General features: G+C 35.6%; 1 protein-coding gene across 1 annotated transcript in view; it reads left to right on the forward strand.

Annotated features, from left to right (window-relative positions):
• FLT3 (fms related receptor tyrosine kinase 3) overlaps positions 1–18,579 on the forward strand; it is an 83,244-nt gene that overhangs the window by 14,027 nt on the left and 50,638 nt on the right. The window contains exon 2 of the mRNA XM_004435287.3: positions 10,734–10,855. Within this exon, the coding sequence (XP_004435344.2) occupies positions 10,734–10,855 (122 nt within the window). The remainder of the gene's footprint in view (positions 1–10,733; positions 10,856–18,579) is intronic.

Consider the following 18,579-nt stretch of genomic DNA (forward strand, 5'->3'; position numbering starts at 1 on the left):
CATTTGCAGTATACAAGATCAGTGTAGAAAAATCAGTTACGTGTCTATAACTAACAATCAGAAATTGAAGTAAAAAATACAAAATATTTTCCATAAAAAATATGAAATAGGGATAAAAGACAAGATCTGTATACAGAAAACTATAAAACATTGCTAAGGGAAATTAAAGAAGACTGAAATAAAAGGAATTATATCATGTTTATATATTACAAGATTGAATATTGTTAAAATGTCAGTTTTGCACAAATTAGTCTAGTGATGCAATATAATTCCTATCAAAATCCCTGCAGACCTTTTTGCAGAAATTGACATGCTGATTCTAAAATTTATATGGAAATGAAAGAGACGTGGAATACCCAAAACAACTTTGAAAAGAAGAACAAGTTGGAAAACTTAAAATACTTGATTTCAAGGTTTATTATAAAGCAATAATAATCAAGACAATGTGGAATTGGCATCCAGATAGACAAATAGATCAATGGAAAACTATAGGGATTCCAGAAATATGCAGTCAATTTATTTTTGATGAAGGTATAGAGGTAGTTCAGTGGATAAATCATAATCTTTCAATAAATGGTGCTGAAACAATTAGATATTCATATGTAAATATATTTATATGACAAACATTGATTCTTATGTCATATAAAAAGTTTACCATATAAAATGTTTACTCAAAATGGATCATAGACCTAAATGTAAAACTAAAATGTAAATGTAAAACCTAAAACCATAAAACTTCTAAAAGAAAACTTTTCTAACTTTAGATTAGACAAAGATTTTTTAGATACAAAACCAAAAGCATGATCCATAAAAGGAAAATTGATAAATTGGACATCTTCAAGATTAAGAATTTCTGGTCTTCAAAAGATGAGTCACAGATTGACAGAAATATTTGTCAATTACATACCTGATAAAGGACTTATATCCAGGATATATTTTTAAAACAAGTCTCAAAGGTGGCTGGCCCCATGGCGTATTGGTTAAGTGCGTGCGCTCTGCTGCTGGCGGCCCGGGTTCGGATCCCGGGTGCACCCCCGATGCACCTCTTGTCAGGCCATGCTGTGGCGGCGTCCCATATACAGTGGAGGAAGATAGGCACAGATGTTAGCCCAGGGCCAGTCTTCCTCAGCAAAAAGAGGACGATTGGCATGGATGTTAGCTCAGGGCTGATCTTCCTCACAAATACAAACAAACAAAAACTCTCAACACTCAAAGATGGCCATGTGGGAGGCTCCTGAACTCACCTCCTCCCATGGACACACCAAATCTACAGCTACACATGGAAGAGTTCCCTCTGAAAGAAATTCAGAAAATAGCTGAGTGACTCCTACACATCAGGCTAATGAGAAAAAAGCCACATTGAAACAGATGGAAAAGACTGAGACAGAATCTTGCCATAACCCCACCCCTGCCACAGTAACCTACAATCAAGAGGGAACTCACAACTCACAGCTTCTCCCTGAGGAGTGAAGGGTTTTGACCCAACATCTAGCATTCCTACTGTTAAGACTTCCACCTGAGAGACAGGCTCCCAGAACACCTGGCTCTGAAAGCCAGTGGGTCTTGTGTCCATGAGACCCACCAAATTATAGCAAACAAAGAAAAAGTTCTTATTAGGCTTTCAAGGACTCACTATGGTTATACCCCCAGGACTCAGTGCAGTGGCAACAGACAGGAAATGCACATCTCTCAGTCTTTCCCTTAAAGAGAACTATTTGCAGCCTGAGGGTCAGGCTCCTGATTTAACATTCATCTAGGAATTGACTGCGGTCCTGCTCGAGACTGGGGATGCTGGCAAGCACCATCTCCACATTCTCCTTCTGTCTATATCTCACTGAAAGGAGCTTCTGCACATGTCTGGAGCCCTGGCTTTTGTGGCTGCCACTCAGAAGACACACCCCTTGATTGTCTGGCTCTGGTGGCCAGCAGGGCTTGCATTTATGGGTCCCACAGGACTGTGGCAAACAAAGAAACAGTTCTTAACTGGCTATGGCCCAGGGCTCAGTGCAGAGGGAGCGGACAGAAATGCCCCGCTCTCAGTCTTTCCCTGAAAGAGTTTGTTATTTAAAGTTATATATTTGTTGTTTAAAGTTATACTTTAAAGGCTACTCCCTGAAGGTCCAGCTTCCAATTACTCTGCATCTAGGTGCTGACTGAGATCCTCTCCTTTGTGGCACTGACAGGTCCTGGCACACCCTCACTACTGGAAGCCAATAAGAACAAAGAAGGTAGCTTGGACAATCACAAAGATTTGAGAGACAACTAAGACCTAAGCCTGGGCTGAATGATAAGGTTCATCTGCTAAATGAGACCACACTGTGAAGACTGGGAGAGGTGGCTGTTTTATCCAATTCACAGAAACCAACACAAAAAGTCAAGGAAAATGAAGAAACAAAGTAGTATGTTCCAAACAAAAGAACAAGGTAAAACTCCAAAAACAAACCTTAATGAAATGGAGTTAAGTGATTTACCTAAAGAATTCAAAATAATGGTCATAAAGATGCTCACTGAGGTCAGGAGAACAATGCATGAATAAAGTGAAAATTTCAACAAAGAGATAGATGACTTAAGAACGTACTAAACAGAAATCACGGAGCTGAAGAAGAATACAGTAATTGTACTGAAAAATTCAAAAAAGGTGTTCTATATCAGACTAGATGAAGTGGAAGAAAGGATCCTTGAACTCGACAGAGCAGTGAAATTCATCTAATCAGAGGAGCAAAAAGAAAAAAAATGAAAGAGTGAAGATAGCTTAAGGGACTTATGGGACACCATCAAGCAGACCAATATGTGCATTATAGGGGATCCAGAAGGAGAAGAGAAAGAGAAAGTGGCAGAAAGCTTATTCAAAGAGATAATGGCTGAAAAATTCCCTAACCTGGGGAAAGAAACAGACATCCAGTTCCAGGAAGTCCAGAAAGTTCCAAAAAAGAAGAATCCAAAGAGACTTACACCAAGACATATTATAATTAAATTATCAAAAGTTAAAGATAAAGAGAGAATTTAAAAGCAACAAGAGAAAACTTGTTATGTACAAGAGAACCCCTATAACCCCTATCAGCAAGTTTTTCAGGAGAAAGTTTGCAGGCAGAAGGGAATGACATTATATATTGAAAGTGCTGAAAGGAAAAAACTGCTAACCAAGAATACTCTACCTGGCAAATTGTCCTTCAGAATTGAAGGAGAGATAAAGAGTTTTCTAGACAAGCAAAAGCTGAAGGAGTTCATTACCATTAGGCCAGCTTTACAAGAACTGTTTAAGGGACTTCTTCAAGCTGAAACAAAAGGATACTAGTTAGTAACAGGAAAACATATGCAAGTATAAATTTCACTGGTAAAGGTAAATATATAGTTAGATTCAGAATATGCTAGTGTTGTAATGGTGATGGGTAAACCATTTATAAATTTAATAAATATATTATTTATTATATATTTATTTATATATTATATATTATTATATTATATATATAACAAATATATAACAGATTTATAAATTTGTGTGAAAGTTAAAAGACAAAAGAAGTAAAAATAACTATAACTGCAATAATTTATTAATGGATATACAAGGTAAAAAGATGTAAATTGTGACATCAAAAACATAAAATGTGTGTGAGAATAAAAATGTAGAGCTTTAGTATGCATTTGAACTTAAGTTCTTATTAGCTTAAAATAGATTGTGATAAATATAAGATGTTTTATATAAGCATCACAGTAACCACAAAGCAAAAACCTGTAAAAGATACACAATACATAAAGAGAAAGGAGTCTAAGCATACATACAGAAAAGCATCAAATCAACAAAGGAAGAGACAAAGACAAGAAGAAAGGATCAAAGGAGTTACAAAAGAGCCAGAAAACAATTAATAAAATGGCAGTAATAATCCTATACCTACCAATAATTACTTTAAGTTATAAATGGACTAAATTCTCCAATCAAAAGACAGAGTGACTAAATGGATAAAAATCAAGAACTATATGCTGCCTACAAGAGACTCACTCAGCTTTAAAGACACACATAGACTGAAAGTAAAGGAATAGAAAAAGATATTCTATCTTTTTCATGCAAATGAAAACCAAAATAAAGCAGGGGTAGCTACACTTAGATAAAATAGACTTTAAGTTAAAGACTGTGATAAGAGACAAAGGAGATCATTATATAATGATAAAGGGGTCATCCAAGAAGAGGATCCAACATTTGTAAATATTGATGCACCAAACACAGGAACACCTAAATATATAAAGTGAAGATTAACAGACCTGAAGGGAGAAATAGACAGCAATACAATAATAGTAAGGGTAATATACTTCAATACCCAACTTTCAAGAAAGGATAGATCATCCAGACATAAAGTCAATAAGGAAACATTGGACTTAAACTACATGTTAGACCAGGTGGACTTAAAAGACATTTATAGAACATTCCATCTAACAGTAGTGGAATACATATTCTTCTCAAGCTCATGTGGAACAGTCTCCAGATAGATTATATGTGAGGACACAAAACAAGTCTTAATAAGTTAAAGAAGATTGAAATCATATCAAGCATCTTTTCTGTCCACAATGGTATGAAACTAGAAATCAATTACAAAACGAAAACTGGAAAATTCAAAAATGTGTGAAGCTAAAACAACATGCTACTGAACAGCCAATGGATCAAAAGAGAAATAAAAAAATATCTTGAGACAAATGAAAATGGAAATACAACATACTAAAACTTATAGGAAGTAGCAAAAGCAGTTCTAAGATGTAAGCTCATAGCAATAAATGTCTACATTAAGAAAAAATAATGAGCTCAAATACATAACCTAACTTTACCAGAAAAACAAAACAAAACAAAACTAAGCTCAAAATTACTAGGAAGAAGGAACTAAGAAAGATCAGAGCAGAAATAAATGAAATAGAGACTAAAAAGACAATAAAAAAGATCAATGAAACTGAGGTGTTTTTTTGAAAAGATAAACAAAATAGACAAGCCTTTAGCTAGACTTACCAATAAAATAAGAGAGAGGACTCAAATAAAATTAGAAACAAAAAAGGAGACATTACAACTGATACCACAGAAATACAAAGGATCATAGGAGACTTCTAGAAACAATTATATGCCAACACATTGGACAACCTAGAAGAAATGGATAAACTTCTAAAAACGTAAAACCTGCCAATACTGAATCATGAAGAAAGGGAAAATTTGAACAGAATTACTAGTAAGGAAATTGAATCAGTAATGAAAAACCTCCCAACAAAGAAAATCCAGGATCAGATGGTTTCACTGGTGAATTCTACCAAACATTTAAAGAAGAATTAATACCAATCCTTCTCAAACTCTCAAAAAATAGAAGAGGAGGGAATGCTTCCAAACTCATTTTATGAAGCCAGCATTACCCTGATACCAAAACCAGACAAGGACACTACAAGAAAAGAAAATTACAGGCCAATATCCTTGATGAACATAGCTGCAAAAATCCTCAAGAAAATATCAGCAATCCAAATTCAGCAATATATTAAAAGGATCATACACCATGATCAAGTGGCATTTATTCCAAGGATGCAAAGACGGTTCAACATCCACAAACCAATCAATGTGGTACACCACATTAACAAAATGAAGGGTAAAAATCATGTGATCTTCTCAATAGATGCAGAAAATGCATTTGACAAAATTCAATATCCATTTGTGATAAAAACTTTCAACAAAGTAGTTACAGAGGGAACGTATTTCAACATAATAAAGGCCATATATGACAAGCTGACAGCTAACATCACATTCGATGATGAAAAGCTGAGAGTTTTTTTTCTAAGATCAGGAACAAGACAAGGATGCCTGCTCTTGCCATTGTTATTCAACATGGTACTGGAAGTCCTAGCCCGTGCAATTAAGCAAGAAGAAGAAATAAAAGGCATCCAAATCAGAAAGAAAGAAAACTGACTCTATTTGCAGATGACATGATATCATATATAGAAAACCCCAAAGACGTCACCAAAAAACTGTTAGAACTAATCAACAAATTCAGTAAAATTGTAGGATACAAAATCAATATACAAAAATCAGTTGTGGTTCTATACATTAACAACAAGCTATCAAAAAGAGAAATTAAAAAAACAATCCCATTTACAATTGGATCATAAAGAATAAAATCCCTAGGAATAAATATAACCAAGGAGGCGAAAAATCTGTATACTGAAAAGTATAAGACATTGATGGAAGAAATTGCCTAAGACACAAATAAATGGAATTTCCGTGTTCATGGATGGGAAGAATTAATATTATTAAATTGTCCATACTATCAAAGCAATCTACAGATTCAATGCAATCTCTATCAAAGTTCCAATGACATTTTTCACAGAAGTAGGAAAAACAATTCTAAAATTTATATGGAACCACAAAAGACCCTAAATAGCCAAAGCAATCTTGAGAGAGAAGAACCAAGTGGGAGGTATCACACTTCCTGATTTCAAACACTATTACAAAGCTATAGTAATCAAAACAGTATGATGTTGGCTTAAAAATAGACATATAGATCAATGGAACAGAATAGACAGCCCAGAAATAAACCCATGCACATATGGTTAACTTATGATAAAAGAGTCAAGTATATACAATGGGAAAATGATATTCTTTTCAATAAATGGTGTTGGTAAAACTGGACAGCCACATGCAAAAGAATGAAACTGGACACCTATCTTATACCTTACACAAAAATAAAAATTGATTAAAGATTTGAATGGAAGATGGGCCTGCTCCGTGGCTTAGCGGTTAAGTGCGCGCGCTCTGATGCTGGCGGCCCGGGTTCGGATCCCGGGAGCGCCCCGAGGCACCACTTCTCCGTCCAACGCGAGGCCGAGTCCCACGTACAGCAACTAGAAGGATGTGAACCTATGACATACAACTATCTACTGGGGCTTTGGGGGGAAAAAACTGAATAAATAAAATCTTTAAAAAAAAAAAAAAGATTTGAATGGAAGACCAGAAACCATAAAAATCCTAGGAGAAAACATAGGGGATAAGCTCCATGACGTCTGTCTTTTTTGGATATGAAACCAAAAGCAAAGGCAAGAAGAGCAAAAATAAATAAGTGGGACTATATCAAACTAAAAATTTTTTGCACAGCAAAGGAAACCATCAACAAAATGAAAAGGTAACCTACAGAACTGGAGAAAACATTTGCAAATCATATATCTGATAAGGGATTAATATCCAAAATATATAGAGAACTTATACAACTCAATAGCAAAAAACAAACAATCTGGTTTAAAAAATGGGGAGAGGAATTGAATAGACGTTTTGCCAAAGAAGACATACAAATTGCCACCAAACAGGTAGATGAAAAAGTGCTCAACATCACTAATCATCAGGGAAATGCAAATCAAAACCACGATGAGATATCACCTCACACCTGTTATAATGGCTATTATCAAAAAGACAAGAGACAATAAGTTTTGGTGAGGATATGGAAAAAAGGAAACCCTTGTGTGCTGTTGGTGGGAATGTAAATTGGTGCAGCTACTATGGAAAACAGTGTAGAGGTCCCTCAAAAAATCAAAAATAGAACTACCATATGATCCAGCAATTCTTCTTCTGTGTTTATATCTGAAGGAAATAAAATCACTGTCTTGAAGAGACATCTACACCCCTATGTTCATAGCAGCATTATTTACAGTAGCCAAGACGTGGAAACAACTTAAGTTGTTCATTGATAGAAAAATGGCTAAAGAAAATGTGGTACATACACACACACACACACACACACACACACACAGGGATATTATTCAGCCATGAGAAAGAAAGAAATCCTGCCATTTGTGACAACATGGATGAAACTTGATGGCCTTATGCTAAGTGAAATAAGTCAGATAGAGAAAGACAAATACTATATGATTTCACTTATATGTGGAATCTGAAAAAAACGAACTAATAGAAACAGAGAGGAGATTGGTGGTTGACAGAGGTGGGGGTAGCACGTGGGAGAAATGGGTGAAGGTAGTCAAAAGTTACAAACTTCCAGTTGTAAGATAAATAAGTTCTGCGGATGTAGTGTACAACATGCTGACCATAGTTACCAATGCTCTATTATATATTTGAAGGTTGCTAAGAAAGTAGATCTTAAAAGTTCTCATCACAAGAAAAAAATTTGTAACTATGTGAGGTGATGAACGTTAACTAAACTTATATGCAAATTAAAACCACAATGAGATATGATACACCTAGTAGAATGGCTAAAATTAAAAATTCTCATCATACCAAGTGTTGGTGAGGATGTGGCACAACTGGAATTCCCATACACTGCCAATAGGAATATAAAATGATACAACCTCTTTGGAGAACAGTTTGGCACTTAAAAAGTTACACAGATACCTCCCATATGACCTAGGTATTCCAATCCTTGGTATCTACCCAAGAAAAATGAAAGCATATGTCCATACCAAGACTTTAATACAAATGTTCAAAGCAGCTTTATTTGTAAAAGCCCAAAAGTAGAAACAATCCAAATTCTATTAATAGATGAATGAATTAAAATTGTGTTATATCTATATAATAGACTACTACTCAGCAACTAAAAGGAATGCACTACTGATATATGCTACAATATGGATGAATCTCAAAAAAATACAGTGAAAGAAGCCAGACAAAAAAAGAAAAAGTTCAAAGTATGTGATTCCACTTGTATGAAATTCTAGAAAATTCAAACTAATCTATAGTGACAGAAAGGAGATCAGAGGTTGCTTGGCATGCAGGAGTGGGGCGGCTAGGAGGATTACCAAGAGGCATGTGGAGACTTTTGCGGGTAATGGATAAATTCACTGTCTTGACTGTGATGGTGGTTTTACATATGGATATATATATGTATGTATTTATGTGAAAACTTATCAAATGATGCACTTTATTTTATACAATTTATTGTATGTTAATTATACTGAATAAAACTTTAAAAAAAGAGTAGGGAGGAAAAAAACATTAGGGAATAGGGCAGGAAAAGTTCTAAAACTCTCTTTAATCTTCTTTGTTTGTTTTTTTTTTCTTCCCTTGCCCTTGCAGTTGTGCTCATTTAGTTTCCTTTAAAAGACTAGGGGCTACATTAAGGAAATAAAAAATACATAATGACTAAATGCTGACTAGGTTGTAGTAAAACTATGACATTCTCACCTTACACATGGCAACATAAAATGGTACAGCACCTCTGCGAAACAAGGTGGCAATCACATCAAGAACCTTTTAAATATGTTTATATCCTTTGATCCACTAACTCCACTTCCAGAAATTTATACTAAGGAAATAATATTTTAAAAGTGAAAGGCTTAGTGAAGTATTTTAAATGGCAGGGGAAAAAATGTAAAATGTGTAATAGCAAGGGAATGATTAAGTCATTTTTGTTATGTCCAGAAAAAGAATGCAGATCAATTATATGTAGTATCATAAGAAATGCTTATGATATGTTATGCTCAAAATCAGAGTATAAAATATAAAATGATTTCTATTCTATCAATACAATTAGTTGAAAACTGTGTATACAGATGGGAAAGGTTCTAGAGAAATGAAAATAGTTTATTTGTTAGGGTGGCAGGATTTAGAGTGAATTTTCACTTATAGTTCCACTTGTATTGCTATAATGTGGCTTATTTAATAAAGAATAAAATAATAAAGACAGATTAAAACAAACCAGTGCATGTGTCTTAATATGTATTTCCCATAGCTGGAATACTGAGATTTTTAAGAAGATTACAAGATAGAAAGATGGTTGAACACACACATTTACCTCCTGTCTACCACTAGTCCACTCAAATGACAGTAAAATAATGTTTTTAAAGACATAAACATATAAGGGCAAAGACAATGAAGAGGGAGAAAATAAAACTTTGAGAGCGTTAAAGCACATGAAGAAAGCTAAATCATAAGGTGGAGGTTGAGAAAGCTGAGAAGCGGCGTGATTTCCACTGCAGGAATTTTGGGGAAATCTTCTACCCAGAAGAGTATAAATTGCCAGCACCAGCTCCCAGAACATGGGCAGCAGGCAAGAGAGAGAAGACTCTTCTCCGGGGAATCTGACCAGCTCCTGAGAAAACCTAAAGACAACCATACAGAGAAGATGGGGCAGCAGTTCCAACAATGTGCACAGAGCTTATGATGAACATTTCATGTTTCATTCTTATATTATATATGAGCAGACTGTCAAGGATCATCAGTCATTTGGGAAAAACATCCAAATATTAGGAGAACAGAAAGTGAAGGAGACAGAAGGAATCAAATAATTCAAGAAAACTTCTCCAAAGAGAAAAATATGAATTTCTAGATTGAAAAGGCCAACCGAGTATCCAGCACAATGGATGAAAATAAACCCTCAACAGGCACATAATTTTGAAAATTTTAGTGCACAAAGAAAAGATTATACAAGCATCCATAAAGAAGAAAAAATGGCTGTATACAAATAATCACTTTTTCAGCTGCACCAGCCTCATTTCAAATGGTTAATGGCCACATGTAGCTAATGACTATCATATTGGACAGCACAGATAAAGAATATTTGCATCACTACAGAGTGCTCTGTTGGACAGCACTGCTCTAAGTACCTCTGCTCCTGATTTACAGTACCACTTGCTTTTTATGAAATTATATTTCCCACATACTTTCCTCTTGGCTACTTTTCCTTGATTACATTTTGTTTTGTTGTAAGATGAATACATATTTTCTTTTTAAGGTATGCGTGTATAAACATCATCATCTTTATTTTGTTTTGCAGTCGTTTTTGCAGCAATGATATTTGAGACTATTACAAATCAAGATCTGCCTGTGATCAAGTGTGTTTTAATCAATCACAAGGACAATGATTCATCAGTGGGGATATCATCATCATATCCCACGGTAAAGTAATATTAAAATTACAACTTTAGCTACTTTCTCTAGAGACCATACTTTGTAAGCTACTGAGACCTATCATGGCAATATGGGCTTTTCTTTTTATGTATTTAAGTATATTATGTACTCATATCTGGTGCACATGAGCATCTATACTCATTGCTACCTGGCACTCCATTCCATCAAGATTCATGTTCTCTTTGGGTTTGGATTCAGGAAGGACACTGATACTGAGCATAAATAAGTAACAGGAATTTCCCTTTCTCCGTAAAGAGAATCCAGGCTTCTCTCTCAAGCCTGAGTATCTAATTTCCAACTGCCTCCTGGATATAGATAAATAGATTTTCCATTTACTCCTTAAAATAAGCCTGTGTAATTTCATTTCTATTTCCCCAAACCTGCTGCTATTCTTGTATTAATTAATTTCTATTTATGGCCCTGTCTAGTTCTCAGGCTTGAAAGCTGCGTCTCAGCATCATTTTGGACTGCTTCCTTGTCTTCACACTTGGTCAGTTACCAAGTCTTGTCAATTTCATTTCTTTAATAGTTCTCATATAATCACCTCATATTGTCTAGTCTCACTGCCACTTCCCTAATTCAACCCCTCATTAACTCCCTCATAATCACAATAATATTGTAAGTGGCTTCTTCCTTCTACAGTTCATCTCAGGTAGGGCTGCCAGACTATGCTTGCTGAGGCACAGCTACATCCTTTACTGCCTGCTTGCAACCTATAGTGACTCCGTGTTACTTAAACTGACAAATTGCTCCATAATCTGGCTCTAGCTCCTTCAGGTTCCAACTTGTTTTTCATTACTCTTCTTCTTCATGCTTCATCTAACACAACCTAGGTATTTACTCGAATAAAGGAAGCTTAGTGATAGAGAACTGAAAATATTAGAAGTCAATATACAACAAAAAGTTAACATAAATTAGCCAATTCTATGGACATTTGCAGTTAAGGATTTGTACAAATATATAGTTATTCTTTTTCTTTTACGTAAGTATAATACATAGACACGTGACATGATACCCTGGACCACTGCCCCCCCGAATCAGACATATTAAAAATATTCTCAAATTTTAAAAAGAGTATGAAATAGGTTTCAATAACAACATTCTACATGAATATAAAACTTCCAACTTAATACATGATTTTTTTATGCCATAAGCATGGTTTGTTTTAATTTTTTAACAGATATTGGTATCATAACACATTGACTTATTAATAATTAAGGCATTTTGCCTACACACAGTATTTCAGTGTGGACAAAAAATGAATAATATTATTTGCTAATATGTTTTAAACTTTTAATGTCTTTTCAACTTAAGAAAATAACTGCACACGTTTAAGTGTTTTCTTATAAAACACAATGTTAAAAAAGTTAAGGGAGCCAGCCCTGATGGCTTAGTGGTTAAAGTTTGGCGCTCACTGCTTTGGTGGCCCGGGGTTTGCTTCCTGGTTGTGGAACCACACTACTCGTCTGTCAGCAGCCATGCTGTGGTGGCGGCTCACATAGAAGAACTAGAATGACTTACAACTAGGATATACAACCATGTACTGGGGCTTTGGGGAGGAGGAAAAAAAAAAAGAGGAATATTGGCAACAGATGTTAGCTCAGGGCAAATATTTCCCTGCCAAAAAAAAAAAAAGAAAAGTTAATGATGATTGGTCTTGGTTCCTGGTATTAAGTCCTGCATTATTTTTTCATGTAGTGTAAATTACATTCTTATGCAACATTCAGGATTGTATTAAGACTGAGCAGTTCTTAAACAACTTTAAACAGACAACTGAACAAATGCTAATGCTGCAAAGGTGAGCAGTCTTCATAGTGCACTTTCACTTTCCTGCAGTGGAAGCTACTCCTTTTGGATATTTTCCCACATCAGTGTGAAGTGGATTGTTAGGTTGTCAGTAGCTTTTTTAAAAAATGGTTTTCATTTCTCGTATAGTTTACAGTTCTCAGATGAGACATCTTTCTGGAAATGCTGTAGTTCAGGGGTGTTGTGAATAACCAAGCACTCTGGAGTAGACAAACCTTGTCAACACAACGCTAATAAGTCAGCAGCTACATCTTTAGCTGCCTCACCAGTATATCCTGGAACCAAAATAAGACGGTTTTACTGTCTTCACAATCCACTGAATTATTGTTTAAAATCTGAATATTTCCATTAGTTATCATTTCTGTTTGAAGACTAAGATGGCATGTGCTGTATTTCTCCTCTGCAAAGTTACTATTTTTCCTTTGTAATTAACGGGTATTTTGGAGGAGATGCAAATATCCTGTCTCTCTTCCGATTTTGAGCTACTGATTTTAGCATCCATTAGCAGATCTTGCCTTCAACAATTATTACTGTGGTGTTTGCCTAATGGTGATTTTCTTTTTCCCTCATTCCCTCTACGTTTATTAATTGGAATTTTTCTGTGAGGAAGAGCTATCCCTTCTCTCTATTTTATTTATTTATTCAATTATTTATTTATATCAGTATGGACTCATAGATATTTATTTTATTCAATGGGTTATAACCTGAAACTATCATTTTTATTTTGTTGCTCACATTTTCCCAGTGTTGGCCATTAGGAGCTGCTTCAAGTCGGCTCCAGTGTCCTTTCGACACGTCCCTATCTTTTTTCAAGCACTTCCATACTTTCTGGCACTACAACATAGGTCAGTGTCGTCTTGTACTTTTCCTGCCTCAGCCTTGGAATTAACCACTTCTCCAAGAAGCACGGGTTTCTTGGAGAACATATTTAGAAACCAAGATCTGAGGGCTAGGTGTGCTAATTGCTACTGGTATGTCATTTCTTCTAAGCCCTCTCAGCAGGCAGAGCTAGGAAATGTATGTATGTGTACTAACTGTATTTCTCTCTCTCTATCATCTGTCTTCTCTCTCTCTCTCTTTCTATCCCTCATCACCATAAGTTCATGCTGATAACTCTGTTTCAATTCAGCACCAATGTTTTCATTCTAGCTTTCTCTCTTTCCTTATTTGTACTTCTCTCTCTGACAGTAAGAAATCTGGCTTTCAATATCTATAATAATTCACTTATTTATTCAATCTGAGTCTATACATAAACTGGTTTCAGAATTGCTAACCCACATCCCAGTGAGAAACAAATTTACTAACTAGAGTACTGTATTTGTGTGCAGTTCTTTTTATCTTTAGCCTTATAGCATCCAAAGTATTATTTTCCAAAGTTACTCAGATTAGTTCTGTTCTTTCCCACTCCTTTCACTATGTTATGTTATTTATTTGTAACACAATTAAGTTCATTTGGTTTGTATTCCATTTTGAGTTCCCCCCATATCCTGGTTGGTTTTAATTATTTATTTTTTGAGTATATGAAACCTGATTATGGTCCTAAAAGCCAAAGCTATATAAAAAGATATACTTAGAGAAGTATCACTCTCTCCTCATCCCTACTACCAAGTTTCCATTCTTTTCCCACCTACCTCCTGTAATTAACCAACCCCTTTAAATTGTTGATATTATTCCTGAATTTCTTGTGCACAAATGAGCAGATTCATGTGTATTTTCTTAACCCAGTACTTTCTCACATGAACTGTAGCATACTTGAAAGTAGATGCTTTTTGCGCTTAGTTTCTTCATTTAACAGTATGTCCAGGAAATCACTCCAAAGCAGTTCATAGAGATTGTCCTCATTCTTCTTTATAGCTGCATAGTACTCCATTGTGTGGATGTACCATAGTTTATTCTACCACTCTCCTATGTATGAGCATTTAGGTGGTTTCCAATATTTTGTAATTACAAATGATGCTGCAATTAATTATTGGAGGCATAGTCCTCGAAGTGGGATTCCCAGCTCCAAGGGTGAGTGCATATGTAGTTTTATCAGATATTGCCAAATTCCCCTCCAGAAGGGTTGCACCAGTTTGCATTCTCCCAGCAATGTATGAGAGTAGCTGTTTCCTCACAGCCTCACCAACAAAGTGTGTTGTTAAACTTTAAAATTTTTGCCAGTCTGAGAGATAAGAAGAGATATCTCAGGGTTGTTTTAATTTATGTTTTTCTTTTTTTGTGCACAAACACATTTTATTTGTTTATTGCAGTAACATTGGTTTATAACATTGTATAAATTTCAGGTGTATATCATTATACTTCTATTTCTGCATAGATTACATCATGTTCACCACCCAAATACTAATTACAACCCATCACCACACACATATGCCGAATTATCCCTTTCGCCCTCCTCCCTCCCCCCTTCCCCTCTGGTAACCACCAATCCAATCTCTGTCTCTATGTGTTTGTTTGTTGTTGTTGTTGTTATCTACTACTTAATGAGGGAAATCATACGGTATTTGACCTTCTCCCTCTGACTTATTTCACTTTGCATAATACCCTCAATGTCCATCCATGTTGTCACAAATGGCTGGATTTCATCATTTCTTATGGCTGAGTAGTATTCCATTGTGTATATATACCACAGCTTCTTTATCCATTCGTCCCTTGATGGGCACTTAGGTTGCTTCCAAGTCTTGGCTATTGTGAATAACGCTGCAATGAACACAGGGGTGCATGTATCTTTACACATTGGTGTTTTCAAGTTCTTTGGATAAATACCCAGCAGTGGAATAGCTGGATCATATGGTAGTTCTATCCTTGATTTTTTGAGGACTCTCCATACTGTTTTCCATAGTGGCTGCACCAGTTTGCACTCCCACCAGCAGTGTATGAGAGTTCCCTTCTCTCCACATCCTCTCCAACAGATGTTGTTTCCTGTCTTGTTAATTATAGCCATTCTGACGGGCGTGAGGTGATATCTCACTGTAGTTTTGATTTGCATTTCCCTGATAGTTAATGATTTTGAACATCTTTTCATGTGTCTGTTGGCCATCTGTATATCTTCTTTGGAGAAATGTCTGTTTAGGTCTTTTGCCCATTTTTTTAATTGGGTTGTTAGATTTTTGGTGTTGAGATGCGTGAGTTCTTTGTATATTTTGGAGATTAACCCCTTATCATATGTATGGTTTGCAAATATCTTCTCCCAATTGTTAGTTTGTCTTTTCGTTTTGTTGATGGTTTCCTTTGCTGTGCAGAAGCTTTTTAGTTTGATGTAGTCCCATTTGCTTATTTTTTCTGTTGCTTCTCTTGCCTGGTCAGACATGGTGCTTGACCATATGTTGCTAAGACTGATGTGGAAGAGCGTACTGCCTATGTTTTCTTCTAGAAGTTTCATGGTTTCAGGTCTTACATTCAAGTCGTTAATCCATTTTGAGTTAATTTTTGTGTATGGTGTAAGGTGAGGGCTACTTTCATTTTTTTGCATGTGGCTGTCCAGTTTCCCAACACCATTTGTTGAAGAGACTTTCTTTTCTCCATTGTATGGTCTTGGCTCCTTTGTCGAAGATTAGCTGTCGGTAGATATGTGAGTTTATTTCTGGGCTTTCGATTCTATTCCATTGATCTGTGTGTCTGTTTTTGTGCCCAAACCATGCTGTTTTGGTTACTACAGCTTTGTAGTATATTTTTTTTTTAAAGATTTTATTTATTTATTTTTCCCCCCAAAGCCCCAGTAGATAGTTGTGTGTCATAGCTGCACCACCTTCTAGTTGCTGTATGTGGGACGCGGCCTCAGCATGGCCGGAGAAACAGCGCGTCGGTGCGAGCCCGGGATCCGAACCCGGGTCACCAGCAGTGGAGCGCGCTCACTTAACCACTAAGCCACGGGGCCGGCCCCTGTAGTATATTTTGAAATCAGGGAGTGTGATACCTCCAGCTTTGTTCTTTTTTCTCAGGATTTCTGTAGCTATTCGGGGTCTTTTGTTGTTCCATATAAATTTTAGGATTCTTTGTTCTATTTCTGTGAAAAATGTTGTTGGAACTTTGATAGGGATTGCATTGAATCTATAGATGGCTTTAGGAAGTATGGACATCTTAACTATGTTAATTCTTCCAATCCAAGAGCATGGAATATCTTTCCATTTCTTTGTGTCTTCTTCAATTTCTTTCAGCAGTGTTTTATAGTTTTCGGTGTACAGATCTTTCACCTCTTTGGTTAAGTTTATTCCTAGGTATTTTATTCTTTTTGTTGCAATTGTAAATGGGATTGTATTCTTAATGTCTCTTTCTGCTACCTCATTGTTAGTGTCTAGAAATGCAACTGACTTTTGTATGTTGATTTTGTATCCTGCAACTTTACCGTATTTGTTTATTACTTCTAAAAGTTTTTTGGTGGATTCTTTAGGGTTTTCTATATATAAAATCATGTCATCTGCAAATAGTGACAGTTTCACTTCTTCTTTTCCAATTTGGATCCCTTTTATTTCTTTTTCTTGCCTGATTGCTCTGGCTAGGACTTCCAGTACTATGTTAAATAGGAGTGGTGAGAGTGGGCATCCTTGTCTGGTTCCTGTTCTTAGAGGGATAGCATTCAGTTTTTCACCATTGAGCATGATATTAGCTGTTGTCATATGTGGCCTTTATTATATTGAGGTACTTTCCTTCTATATGCATTTTATTAAGAGTTTTTATCATAAATGGATGCTGTATCTTGTCAAATGCTTTCTCTGCATCTATTGAGATGATCGTGTGGTTTTTATTCTTCATTTTATTAATGTGGTGTATTACATTGATTGATTTGCAAATGTTGAACCATCCCTGCATCCCTGGAATAAATCCCACTTGATCACAGTGTATAATCTTTTTAACGTATTGTTGTATGCGATTTGCTAGTATTTTGTTGAGGATTTTTGCATCGATGTTCATCAGTGATATTGGCCTGTAATTTTCTTTTTTTTTGTTGTCCTTGTCTGGTTTTGGTATCAGGGTAATGTCGGCTTCGTAGAATGAGTTAGGAAGCTTCCCCGCCTCCTCAATTTTTTGGAAGAGTTTGAGAAGGATAGCTATTAAATCTTCTTTGAATGTTTGGTAGAATTCACCAGGGAAGCTGTCTGGTCCTGGACTTTTATTTTTGGGGAGGTTTGTGATTACTGTTTCGATCTCCTCACTGGTGATTGGTCCATTCAAATTCTCTATTTCTTCTTGATCCAGTTTTGGAAGGTTGTATGATTCTAAGAATTTATCCATTTCTTCCAGATTGTCGAATTCGTTGGCATATAGCTTTTCATAGTATTCTCTTATAATCTTTTGTATTTCTGAGGTGTCTGTTGTAATTTCTCCTCTTTCGTTTCGATTTTACTTATTTGTGCCTTCTCTCTTTTTTCCTTGGTGAGTCTAGCTAAAGGTTTGTCAATTTTTTTTTATCTTTTTGAAGAAGCAGCTTTTGGTTTTATTAATTTTTTCTATTGTTTTTAGTCTCTCTTTCATTTATTTCTGCTCTGATTTTTATTATTTCCCTTCTTCTACTGATTTTGGGCTTTGTTTGTTCTTCTTTTTCCAGTTCCTTTAGGTGCGTTGTTAGATTGTTTATTTGAGATTTTTCTTGTTTGTTGAGATAGGCCTGTATTGCTATAAACTTCCCTCTTAGAACCGCTTTTGCTGTGTCCCATAAATTGTGGCATGTCGTATTTTCATTTTCATTTGTCTCCAGGTATTTTTTGATTTCCCCTTTGATTTCTTCATTGACCCAATCATTGTTCAGTAGCATTTGGTTTAATCTCCACGTATTTGTGGCTTTTCTGATTTTCTTCCTATAGTTGATTTCTAGTTTCATACCGTTGTGGTCAGAAAAGATGCTTGGTATAATTTCAATCTTCTTAAATCTATGGAGACTTGTTTTGTGGCCTAATATGTGATCAATCCTG

This window comes from Ceratotherium simum, chromosome 10 (assembly GCF_057802395.1).
Source record: "Ceratotherium simum simum isolate JZ-2026a chromosome 10, ASM5780239v1, whole genome shotgun sequence".
In the NCBI taxonomy this organism is placed as follows: Eukaryota; Metazoa; Chordata; class Mammalia; order Perissodactyla; family Rhinocerotidae; genus Ceratotherium; species Ceratotherium simum.